We start from the raw sequence: 13,079 nt of genomic DNA, 5'->3' as shown, positions 1-13,079 counted from the left end.
TTAATGTAGGTGATCGACTTCTTCACTTAATATTTACTGTTGGATCTTTTTTCCTGAGTCTTCTGATTTTGTTTCATTTCTTGGGTTACATGGGGCAGATATACTGATCAGCCACGTCATTTAAGATGGTACTTGGTTTTAATGTTGTGGCTGATCAGTGACCATGACACAAATGCCTCTTGAAAAGTGATGTCAGAGTCAGGGGGACAGATGGAGAATTAAATATAAAATTTATTAGGCAAAATGTACAACAGCTGCATAAGCTATCTTACAGCTCAAATATAGAGACTTTATTTCACTTCCACTCTTTGAGAGTGGGATATAATTTTCAACTTAAGTTTTAAACTCTGTAATGAACTGTGAAAACATTCATAAAAAACACAATGGCTCTCATTTATCAAACTTTTCCAAGCAGGAAAGCTGATCTGGAATCAGATTTAAAATAGTTACAGGATGGTCAAATGTTCTTCTGAAAAGTTTTAATCAGAATGAACAAAGATTTTTAAAAGATTTTTTGAAACATCTGAATTTCTTGCCTAGAATTGTTTGTTTTGACGTTGCTTCTCACTGCTCGCCCGTAAGAGCATCATTCACCTCAACACATCATCCAAGCCAAAGCACTATTATCATCAAGTGACTGGACTTTTGAGTGACCATGCTCAGTCCTGACAGTGCACTGACAATCGAAATCCAGCATCTGTTAATCTGTGTCCAATGAAGGTCTGCCTCCCTGCTGCATCTGCACTGATTTACATCCCTCGCCAACAGATGTGTAACAAAACAAATTAAAGTGCATCTCAATAAAGTCACAAAAAACTGTAACGCATGCAGCTACTGCCCTTTCAATCAATGGAATGAAAAACTATACAACATTATTCAGTTTTAAAAATATAAACAACAAATCTCCCATTGACCATATTCAGCACCTACAACAGCTCCAACATTTAATATTGATGAGTTGTTCTGTTCTTCGTATGCTTTTAGGAATGGTGTGATAATAGTGCTTGTTAAGATCATATTTGGTCTGTTTGTAGTATCTTAGGTGAAGTTATACTGCGACCCCTCAGTCACAAGAACGGCTGTAACAAAAACAAGCGACTTCACATCAGCTTTCCTGCTCAGAAATGTTAGCTGAGTAAATGTGGCCTCAAGAGACGTGAGACAAACGCCAGGATGGATTGGAAGAGTGGGATGATTTCATCAGTATGCACCTCGCAGCCCGCTGCTCCGTGAGCCTCCGCCCCCTCCTGAGTTACCATAGTAACCGCCGCCGCCACGATCTGGAAGCATTTTGAAAAGATAGGTGAGTCTAAAAAGGATGAAATAATGCCTCAAGACCACAATGACATTTTGTGCATTAATACAAGAAGTTTTAAATCACAGTCATTTGTGCAAATCTAAATAGATTATTACAAGACAAAACAATTGCCAATGGTGATCAACCTTTGAAACACCTAAATGAAAATTGTTGATGAACACTCACTCATTTCAGCTGCTCCACTGGCTGTTGAGTTGAGAAACAGCTCAATATAGCGATGCTCTGTGGAGAAATCATCAGTCCATCATTCAGCCTTTTTAAGAATCTGTAATTCCTCTGTTACACATAAATTATATCCACCAGGTTACTTTCCAGAACTGGTTTAGCTGTGTATTTCTGACTACTAACAGGATGTGTTTACTTAATGGTCTTTAAAAGTGAATTCCAACATTCAAACCTGTCCCAACTCCGAGTCAGCCACCTTAAATCCTGGCAGCTTATCAGTTAACTGTGAGTTATTATTCTGCTGCTGTATATACGACTGATCCACTCCTATTAGTCAACAGAGCTGTGTCATGAACATTGTGTGGTGTAGAGAGACAAAAAAAAACATGGTATGATCAGGACCAGCATGAAGAGGAAAATGAGATGACATACGCATATGGTTTTTGTCTTTGGACATGGCTGCCACAGCATCTTCGTGGGAGCGAAACTCCACATCTGCTTCTCCGGTTGACTTGCCGTTAGGAGCCACATCGATGTGGACCCTCAGTGGATTTAGAGGAGAGAAGAACTGCATGAAGAAGAAAAAAAGACGTATACACACAGATATATGCACATGAACAGGCACAGACAAACAAATCATGTCCATCTGTCGCAAAGTTTTTTTCATGACTATCAACATTCAGTGCATCAAATGCAGCCACTGGTCTTAATGGGCTTCCTGACCAACAACATTATACAGTATGAATACGACATGAACAGAAACAGGAAAACAGAAACAGACACAGGGTTCATCAAGTTAAATTTTCAACTTTTTAAGACTTTAAGACCTTTTTAAATAAAACAAAATAATCATTTATTTATAATTTAAAATCATTTTTGAGCACTTTCCACAGTATATAATAATAATTCCTATAATAATACAATTAGTGAAATTAATGCATCCTGGACCTGAATAAGTGGCAGAAAAATGATGGATGAATTAACCAAATTCTTATGTTTTAAATGTCTAGTTTAACATGTTTAACATGAGTTTTCTGGCTGCATTAGCTTGCAGGAGTGACTGTGTTTGCTGCAAAACTTCTGATGGTGCTGGCAGAAACTCCTGTGCACACAACACACTGTTGAAACAATCCCAATTTTTGTTTCTGTCAGTATAACACCTCCTGACATCTCACAATCATTTACAAAACTGTTTTAGAACTAACATCACTGCCACCTGCAGGCAAGAAAAACATTTAAGACTTTTTAAAATCTTAAAACGTCCTTTTTTGAGGAAACTGAATTAATTTCCTTTTCAGACTTTTCAAGACCTGTAGATAACCCTCAATAGAACCCCACTGTTTGAAAATTTTGAGAGAAATAATAAAAGTAACTGGTCTCTTACCTTTGCGATGTCTCCCTCTGTGGCACGGAAAGGTAGACCCCTCATATGGACAAAATGGCCGCTGTGAAAGCCTGAGCCACCATCACTTTGACCACCATAACCGTGGCCTCCCATCCCTGAGCCGAAACACACAAACCAACCAACAGATTACCAAAAACTGCCTCAACTGATATACAAGAAGTAATCTGCATATACATACATTTAAAAAAAAAAATCTGTTTTTTTAACAATGTGTTGTTTATGTATTTTTTAGGTTATTGTCTCTTATTTAAGGAGTGAAATCGTCTAAGCCTCAGCCTCCTGTGAGAGGTCTTGCCTTAATTTTGGAAATGACAATACAAGGTGGTCAAACCACCCTTCTAGTTTTATTTATTCACATCGACAATGTAAAGTCTTTAAATGCTTAAATGTTACTTTAATGTTTGCACCAAAAGGTCATTCATTGGAAAGTGAAAACATGTAAATGAAAACTGATAAAAATGTTAATCATTGGAAAACATTTGAGAAGGGGTGCTGAACTGTATGTATAAATAATTCAGTGTGTCTAAATGCCAAAGTCTAGAGGGTAAATAGATTTTGGACTTCACCTCTTCCTCCCCTCTCTCCCCTCACTCGCTCATCAAACATGCCGTTGCCAAAACAGTAGTTGTTGAAACCATTGTAGCTGTCAAAGCCACCGTAACCTGGACACAGACAACACAGAGCAACAAAGGAAAACTCAAACTGTAATTTAACACATGTAGAAAACAGCACAACTGAAACAGGGGTCACTGGAGACTAAAACTTCTGCAGGCTCAGAAAAAAGAAATGATGACACTTTGTTTGGGCCACTGAACCCACTGGTCAACCCCACTGCTGTCAAAGTGACTCTTCAAGTGGCTTTATAATGTTGTTTATGTCAGTGCATGCAATCAATTGCACTGTTTGGTTGATAAAATATATTATTACTAATAAGAAAATTAAAAAATAAGGTAGGCTTATTCACTTAGAACAAAATATAAATATGTGGCTATGGGACCATTCACCTGAAAATACCCATGACTACTACTTGAGTTCAAAGCTGACATTTTTTCTTGCTTGAATCTCATTTGAGATTGTTTTTTGTTTGTTTGTTTTTGTTTTGTGCTTGCTGCAGCTTGTTTATTTCACATGATTTACTCCATGTGATGATTTTTAATGTTTTATGTACACCAAAAACCAAAAACAGAACATGGGCTGAAGTTAATAAAATTGGTTTTATATTGCTTTCTGCTCAATCATATATTACATTTCACCAATTACACCTGCAAGAACCAAATATTCCTATGCACACACACATAAAAAAGTTGCTTACCTCCTCCATAACCTCCTCCACTCCTCATGGTGTCCATCAGTGTCCCACCACGGCCAGGCCCGGGCCCAAAAAACCCTCCCCTTGGACCCCCCATCATGGGTCTATCATAGGGGCCTGGTCTCTGGCCTCCCATCCCCCGACGGGGCAGCTCATAGTAGGCTCTGATCTCATTACGACTGCTCTTAAAAATCTCTATATACCTGCAATATGAGAGGCCCAGTGGGTATTGGGGGGGGCAGAGGAGAGGGTTATGGTGTAGAAATGGCTTAGCTCAGGTTACATACAGAGATATAATTTACAGAGAGAGAAACACACAAAAACAAATATTCTAAATAGTGGTCTAAGTTGGAGCTAATCTGGAGCTGAGTGTCTGAATGACTGCACAACCTCAACAAAATCTCATCATTAGCTGGGCTTAGGGCTGCAGTAGATTTCTACACCAACCTCACCTCTTGTTACACTTACAGTTAAGGAAATCCTTACAGGGCTTTTAGGTGTTGTATTGATTGTTTTAATGATTTAGCACAGCAGAAATAAGTCTGATGCTTCAGTGGTGGAAGCTGCCTTGACTGTCCTCTGCTATACTTCTATACTTAATCCCCTCTTCCACAGTAATATATCTATATGATACATGTATGAAAGGATGTAAAGGAAGTGCCAATGATATGATCTAATATACCCAAATGTTGCTCTAACACAATTAAATATATCTCCCAGGTCTTAAATGATGATCTGTGAAACTGTCTATGGCATAAAATGATCACACCATGTAAATTCATACATGACCTTTCATCCCAGTTTTCAACATGTCACCATAATTACAATACATAAACCCATTAAACCCAACCCATTACCATTTTAATAAGTATTACATGGCCCACCCCATTAATTTACCATTTTATTATAACAATTTTTCTAGCATACCAAGCTTATCATTCAACCATAACAGAACCCAGCCCATTAATACCATAATTATTCTAATATGACCCCCCATTAAATACTACATTAGAAACATAACCCAGTCCAGCCCCTCCCTTTCCCGTCTGTCCCACCTGTGCCCTATTCTTTCCTTGTGTTTCCCCAGAGCCTTTTCTGCTATCTCCTTTGAGGCAAACTGCACGAAGGCTTCCCCTGTGCTCCTCCCCTGGTAGTCCACTGGCAGAGTAATCCCATTTGGCACGATTCTCAACCCTTCAACCCAAGCACACATAAATACATAGGTCGGTAGGTAGACTGATATAGAATGGATAGAACAACACCCACTGCATCACTGGAGCTTTCAGGATTAATATACGTCATGGCAGCGAATAAACAACAGCTGTAGTATCTCATAAGACTGCATTAGAAAGGGGCATCTCAGAGGAATGATTTTACACTTGTTAAGTGCCCAGCAAGGGAATAAAACAAATACTGGCCTGGAGTCAGCTTAAGCCACAGTTTTATAATGGATGCAAAGGAAATTTTTCTGTGACACACTACCGAATTTACATTAATATCCAAATGATTATGTTGTGTATGGTGTATTTTTATGTTACGTTACACATCATATCTTAATAATTCAAAAGAGGCTGCTTGTAAGCAGAATCAAAGTACTGACCCCAGATCAGTGTGTTAGGATGGTCTCCCTAAGCCAAACCAGCCCAGCCCAACCTACAGTTGAACCCTCTTCAGGAGGCATGATATCTAGGTCTTATGGCACAAACATGCTAAATAATGTGTTAATGCTATTGTGGTAAAAAGCATACTAACAATTCATTACAAAGACAAATTAGTCAACACAGTATGACTAAACTACAAGAACAAACATACATTAGGCCTTTGGGCCATGACACACAGACACTTGTATGCAGATACGTAGTCCTGCCTAGCTTTTACCCTGTTTGTAAATGTGATACATTGGATTTACAAATGCAATTTGCAATATGAAAGAACTCAATACTGTGAAGAGATAATGGTAAGTGTTGGCGAAAGCTCTTTATCTGTAACACTGAATGCTGCTGTATGTTGATGTTGTGGTGTCATTTTTTGGGGCTGATCCACTGTGTGGAAAGTACCGTTCAAAGTGCAGTTGGCAGTACTTTGGTTTTTTAATGATACAATCAGTTATATTTCCTAATCTCAAGGTAGTCTTTAAGATATGGCCTGTAAATGTATTATTAGGTTCTTCACTTTTGTTTAATATTTTAACAAAAGCAAACCATCAAAATAACATTCAAGCCTGTTATAATCGTATTGTCCGATTATAATTCTATTGCTGCTAACTGGTGATGTTATGGGCCTGTGAAGCCTATGGAGACATTTTATGTGCTTGAAGGCTGTAAATAAATATTGACTAGTGACTTAGTACTGTGAGTTAAGATGTTCTTTTGCAGATTTGCTAGCTGTAGGTTTGTTAGCACCTTACACTGTGAGAAGTGTTCATTTACCTGAGAAGAACTGAACAATCTCCTCCTTGCTGCAGCCAAAGGGCAGGCCTCTAAGTCTCAGCATGCAGCCACTGCAGCTGTCATAGTCAGCAGGACCGCTACGTTTCAGCACCCAGTCCATTTCACTACGGTTTGACTTGAACACTGATTCAGATACAGACAGATGGAAATAGCATAACAGACACATCACATATCATATGAAATAAATAAACATTTTTCATTTCAGTATTATTTAAAACTTATTAAATACCCAAAAACACTGTAAAAAGTCTACTTTAACAAGGAAAACTATACAAGAAAGCCATGACACAAACCTTGACAAGCATGGCAGAGACAACAACATTTAAACAGTAAACTGATAAGACATTAGCAACCAATTAATTTGCAGTAATATGACATGATGCAACAACTATTCAAAGAGAAAATTAACATAATAGGAAAAACACTCAACGGTTATCGGTCTGTTACGCCCATTTATATTGCTTACCCTCTATGTATCGGTGTCCCATGTATTTACGATCCTTGGCAAGGGCATTCTTGAAATCTTCGGCTGTTTTCAGCTCAATAAATGCCTCTCCACTGGGACGGCCTTCTTTAGAGTAAGTAAAACACACTCCGTTTACTTTCCCAACGATGTCACAGTCTGTAAATAAATTAGACTGATTGAGATCTCCTTAAAAGGATTCCTATTCAGGAAGGAAAAGGTCATATTAAAGGCTACAACTGGATCCTGAATTGTGTAGAGATCCAGAATACAGTATACATGTATACAGTTTGATGATTCGCCTGAGATCCTGACAGCACTTTAACGGCTGGAATCATGAGGAATTTGAAACATTACGAGGAGGTAAGTTTTCTGTCACTTCCTTACACTGTTCATGTTTCACTTTGGAAGTGTGTGTGTGTGTGTGTATTCTCACCTGAGAAGAAACTGGCCACCTCCTCCTGTGTGCAGGACCAGGGTAGTCCTCTGATCCGAACCACATACCCCTCTTCATTCAAAGACATCCTCACTGTCACAGAGAGCACATCACAGCAGCAAAACATTAAATTACTGTGTCTGTGGCACATTAACCTACAGCATTGTCAGTCAAGTAACTCAGTGCTTCCAGTATCCCCTGACCTCTTAGCACTGTTCACTGTGAGGAGTCCAGTTCTAAATTACAAACAAATTGATTCTTGGCTTTAGATGAGCTTTTACAGCCTTGAAGCATAGACAAGTATCTTACTACTCCTCCCACTCGCGCTTGTCTGCAATTTCTATTTGACTTGTGCATACACTCACTATTAACATACGTAACAACATAAACAGAGAATCCAAGTGTTAAACATGTGTATATATATATATATATATCGCTCACAAATATCCTCTATGTAATAGCACAAAGTACGACATAATTTTTGCAAGAAGCTTATACTGGCGATATTAACAGACAACAGTTTCGCCTGTAGGAAACGTAACAATTGCCAAAGACGACAACACTGTACTCGAAATTATAAACAATACGGAATAACAGAGGAAAGGAAATATGTATAAAATGTGCACTATAATGGAAGTTGCTGCAGCTGTCACAGAAGGTAAATAAGCTAATTTAACGTTAGTTAACTTCCTTCCACCAACTATATCTCAAAGTGTTGGTAAAACCAAGAGGGCTCAGTTTCAACACACCAACATATTTCCAAACATATACCTACGAGACGCTATCTAGTCTTTGGTAAAGTTGCTTCTTCGAAGTTCGCGACAGGAGAATATTTGTCAGCCGGGATACAGGGTTAGCCAACGATGCTAACGTTTCTCTGCTGTCAGCCTGATGAGCTAATGTTAGCTTGGTAGCATTAGCAGTTAGCAGCTAAGGCTAAAGGTAGGACACTGACAGCGGTCAAACGTACGAGACAGACTAGTTCACCTCGTAACAGTCGTACGATGTCACTGGGTATCGAAATACATGCCCCCACAGAAATATGTCCGACTAGAGTGAAAATGTCAGAAAACGGTGAAATAATCTCACAGTCGCCTCTTGTCCCCGGTCTCCAGCTCCTGTCCCGAGCCTCAGGTGACACTGCCGACAAACCCGCTCAGGTATGTTATCGCGAGACTTGAGCATAGAAACGATAACGCAGATCAAGTCTGTCACTAATAATACTGTTAATAATAATATTAATAATAATAATAGAGAAGAAGATCGGTTATTGATAGGCAGTGGTGGTACACTGAACTCTTTAAAGTAACAGTATTATACCACAGCGTATAAATACACTGTAACAGGTAGAGGTGCTGCGTTTGTTTTTAAGTTAAAGTACAAACGTAGCATAAACGTATTCTTGAGGTACCAAGAGTAAGAGTAGACCGCTCATTATGCAGACTGAGCTGTTTCAGAAGAAGGTATGTGCGGTAGAGTAGAAGTACACAGTAGCGGGTAGTGGAAATACTCAAGTAAAGTACAAGTATCTTGAAACTGTAGCGTTCATAGGCTGCGTGCGTTTACAACGTCCGAATGATTTTTTGTCATTTGTGAGTATGTAATGAAATTAATTAATTTCAGACATAATTCAGTTAATTAAATTACTCATCACGTCTGAAGACTTAATTAACATGCCGGTCATTTTCATGGTCATCTACGAACACAAATCAGATACAGTAAGAAAAATGAATGCCTCTGATAACAAGCAGACATCCTGGTTGAAAAATCAAAACACTAGACTTTAACACCCATCCAAAACAATGCACTTTGAACTGTTAGGTCACCACAGTTGATTAATTAACTTTTTAATGGAGTTAATAGTGAAGGGCTATCCTCCACATATGACAATAAACACACTAACACGACACACTGAGCGTCTCGAACAGATCGAAAATCTGGCAACCCTGACGCTGCTCAAACCAAACAGACGGGGTCAAAAGTCCACGAGCAGCAGTGGGCCGTCAGTGTCAGACCCCACGTACTCACTGCCTCGCTATAGACGCCTGACAACTTTAAGCCGTTGTAATTTTCATTCTTACCATGATTGCGATTCCAGTATTTACACTGGATGCCTTCACTAATTTACCGTTCAAGGGAAACCCTGCGGCAATATGTCCACTCGTACATGTGAGTAAGAATATTTAGGTTAATGTACAGAGTGTCATATTGTACACCCTGCTGCTCTACGGCTTGACAAATACTCTGAGAAAGATACCACACTGAACTTACTGCTCTTGTATTGCAGCTTGTATTTTGGTCTTTTGCTCAATTATCTCGTTTACTTCTTGTAACTTTAACTTTGTGCAATTTGTAGTCGGCAAAGTTGTTTTTAGCTCGTGTCACATGATCAGCCTACACAATTACTGTAAAAAAGGCATTGTCCAAGCAGCCTGACAGTCCTTCGACCCATCCAGAGGCCCTGTATGCATGTACTGCACTGAAAGACTTATATTTGTGTATAATATCTGTTTCTAACAGGAGCTGACTGATGATTTGTATCAGAAGATCGCAGCAGAGATGAACCTGTCAGAAACAGCTTTCATCACCAGGATCAACCCCTCTGACAGTTTTACTACAGGTCATAATATCCATTCACTGTATTTCACTGTACTTAACTCAAGTGTTTTAACAAATCTGTATCATAAATGACCCATATGTCTTGTTGTCGAGGCTGTAGATCAATATTCTATACTGTTCTATATTATTTTTGGAATGATGTTTGACACTGGAAGTCAATCAAACTGCAACTTTGGAAAGCTGGTGTCAGTTAAACCTAATGTAACACATCAAAATGTTTTTTTTATACTTATTTTGTGTCCAGTAGTTTTTGGACATATTTCACCACCACCCACAATTTATTACTGAGCTATGAGCAGTTCTTCTGCCTCCTCTTTACATTGCAAGACTCAGCAAAAATCGCTTAAAAAAATCCTGTATAGTCCATAAATGTGTATAGATTTCCTGTTACAGGGCGTGGCTTTGCTAAATTTTCAATAATTGTAATTATAAATGTTAGGGCTCTGTAGACAGTTACATGTAGGGCAGACTAACATGTGAAAGTTTGTGATTAAGCACCTGCCTGAAAATCTGATGTGATTAACAGGATCAAGGTTCCGCCTCCGATGGTTTACACCAACCACTGAAGTGAACCTGTGTGGTCATGCTACTCTGGCCTCTGCAGCAGTGCTGTTCCAGTATAAGAGTAAGATACAGAACAAACACACACAGGCATGAAAGTCAAGGTTAATTAGATTGTACTTAAGGTTTATATCACTCAGGTAGTGCATGCTGGTACACACAAGACTACAGAAACCATATATTGAAGGTAGGTAGGTCAGACTAATTACAGTGGGAGGCATTTTGAAGTTATCCAGGCATTGTAAAACTTTTCCATGTAAAACTGCTTAATATAAGGAAGTGCAGAGGGTTTTTAGCCAGGATATACACATTAGCAACTTTCATGTTAACACTTCAGTAAACCTAGTTCATCAGCTAGATTTGATATATTTATGTGTTTCATCTGTTAGAGAACGTGAATCCCGTACTAGTGTTTGAGACCAGGAGTGGAGACCTGACTGTCACCCAGCGGGGGGAAGGCTACGTCATGGACTTCCCTCTTAACCTACCCACACAGGAGGTATAGTATGTGGTCAGATAAACACATCAGGACAATGCCACAGAACAAGGCCATCTTAGCTGACACCTACAATCATAAGCTCAGTTATTATTTGTCCCAAGATGTACTGAGAGTGAAAGTAAAGTGAAGTAATTATAACACACACATATATACACTCACACAGTGTCAGTCATTTTCCTGTCAGAGTCTATACTATTATCTTTCATCACTCAAAAAACTATCAATAATTCAGCATCATTATTTTGTGACAGCCAGAAACTCTGCAACCATTCTACAATAGTGTAACATACAGAATGCTATAATTGTAACGCCTTCTTTTCCCCAGAATCCCAGCGAGTTCAGAGACATCATCAAGGTCGGTACGACAAATCTTACAGACCCCTTCTCTCTGTGAGTGAATGTTTGAGGCTTCTACTTTACTGTCCACATGAGCACATCTGCATGAAAACTTTGTACCAGTGTGATTATACTCTATTGTTTTTGTGTTTAATTGTGCCTCTGCTTCTGCTTCTGCACGTGTGATACAGGCAGCAGTTGGAAACCACCCAGTTGAGGAGGTTTATCTGAGCTCCAACACTAAGAAACTGCTGGTTCGACTGGATGACAGCTGTGACAGGTTACAATCAAAAACACACACACATAGACACACACACACACAGGCAGAAATAGATGGTACAAGCTCACAGACTTATTCAAATGATTTTCTCTAGCTCAGTGCTAACCAGTTTGAAAGTTGACCCCATCGCTCTTCAGCGCAGTGAGAGGAGTGGGAGAGTCACAGGACTGATCCTTACCATGAAAGGTAAAAATTGGATCCTTTAGCTCGACTAGAGGGATACTACTGGACAGCTTTATGACTTGTTGGGCCAGACCACATGCAGTAATTTCAATGTCTGCCAATAGGGTCTCCAGACTGTCAGCCAGGATATGACTTCTACTCCAGATACTTTGCTCCATGGAATGGTATCCCAGAGGATCCTGTCACTGGTAAGATGATTTCTTCAACTGGTATTTCTACTACTTCTACTACTACTACACCTCAATGCCTGTGCATTCACTCACACACAGGCTTCATTTGGATGTAGGGGGTATTTTGCTTCTTTAAAAAACATGCATTTGAGAAAACACAATAATTTTACTTTACTTTGTAATTATTATGCAGTTCTACACATTTCCATACATACAACAGGTCCAAAGACATTTCTAGAGAAGACTGTTTCAGATATCTGGCACTTAACTGCAGAAAAGTTGTTCAGCATGGGTCTTGTAAAATTTACCTGGAAAATTTGGTAATCAGTTTCTGGTGTTGTGTACTCTCTGTTTGCAGGTTCTGCCCACACCGTCCTAGCTGCCTACTGGTCAGAGAAACTAGGAAAGAAAAAAATGCTGGGTAATTAATATAATTCTACACAGTTAACATTATTGATCTGATCAGCAACAATTTAACTGTTAGAGGCAGAGTCTTGTATTAACCATTTTAAAATGTATCATTTACTTGATGATAGGTGTAGTTAAACCATTATAAATCGTCCATTACTACTGAACCATCCTGACACTTGGATTATCGTGTGTGTGTGTGTGTGTGTGTGTGTAGCTTACCAGTGCTCCAGCCGAGGCGGGGAGCTGGAACTGGAAGTGAGAGATGACGGACGAGTCAACATAGCTGGACAGGCCGTCACTGTGCTGCAGGGAACAATCACAGTGTAGTCACAGGCCGATGCAAGCAAAGAGGGTTTGAGAAGCTGAAACTGTCCAGAGAAGCAGACACAGGCTTTGTACCGTTTAATAAAAAAAGAAATGATTTAAATAAAATAATTTTTTTTAAAAATTAAAATAAAAAAACAGACTGGTCAA

General features: G+C 39.1%; 2 protein-coding genes across 6 annotated transcripts; one reads left to right on the top strand and one right to left on the bottom strand.

Moving 5' to 3' along the window:
* Positions 1-213: 213 nt before the first annotated feature.
* Positions 214-8,717, bottom strand: hnrnph3 (heterogeneous nuclear ribonucleoprotein H3 (2H9)). Of its 4 annotated transcripts, none has more exons than XM_018666744.1 (11): positions 8,636-8,717; positions 7,547-7,639; positions 7,114-7,269; positions 6,627-6,770; positions 5,253-5,391; positions 4,201-4,400; positions 3,455-3,550; positions 2,868-2,983; positions 1,916-2,051; positions 1,484-1,540; positions 214-1,280 (listed from the first exon to the last, which is right to left on the bottom strand). In XM_018666744.1, the coding sequence occupies exons 2-11, from the start codon at positions 7,632-7,634 to the stop codon at positions 1,201-1,203; spliced, it is 1,212 nt and encodes a 403-aa protein (XP_018522260.1). In that variant the 5' UTR covers positions 7,635-7,639; positions 8,636-8,717; the 3' UTR covers positions 214-1,200. The 4 variants fall into 4 exon arrangements, with proteins under 4 accessions (XP_018522260.1, XP_018522262.1, XP_018522263.1 ...); XM_018666746.2 differs by having other exon boundaries at positions 8,534-8,668; XM_018666747.2 differs by lacking the exon at positions 8,636-8,717 and adding an exon at positions 8,318-8,500.
* Positions 8,551-12,969, top strand: LOC108876922 (phenazine biosynthesis-like domain-containing protein 1). 2 transcript variants are annotated; one of them, XM_018666748.2, is made up of 10 exons: positions 8,551-8,706; positions 10,067-10,166; positions 10,692-10,790; positions 11,116-11,225; positions 11,551-11,580; positions 11,753-11,841; positions 11,936-12,027; positions 12,129-12,212; positions 12,553-12,615; positions 12,820-12,969. In XM_018666748.2, exons 1-10 carry the CDS (start codon positions 8,551-8,553, stop codon positions 12,930-12,932), a joined length of 936 nt encoding a protein of 311 aa, XP_018522264.1. In that variant the 3' UTR covers positions 12,933-12,969. The 2 variants fall into 2 exon arrangements, with proteins under 2 accessions (XP_018522264.1, XP_018522266.1); XM_018666750.2 differs by lacking the exon at positions 8,551-8,706 and adding an exon at positions 9,529-9,715.
* The last annotated feature ends 110 nt before the right edge of the window (positions 12,970-13,079 follow it).

The sequence above is a fragment of the Lates calcarifer genome, linkage group LG2 (genome assembly GCF_001640805.2).
Source record: "Lates calcarifer isolate ASB-BC8 linkage group LG2, TLL_Latcal_v3, whole genome shotgun sequence".
Taxonomy (NCBI): Eukaryota; Metazoa; Chordata; class Actinopteri; family Centropomidae; genus Lates; species Lates calcarifer.
This window is presented reverse-complemented; position numbering and strand designations above follow the sequence as displayed.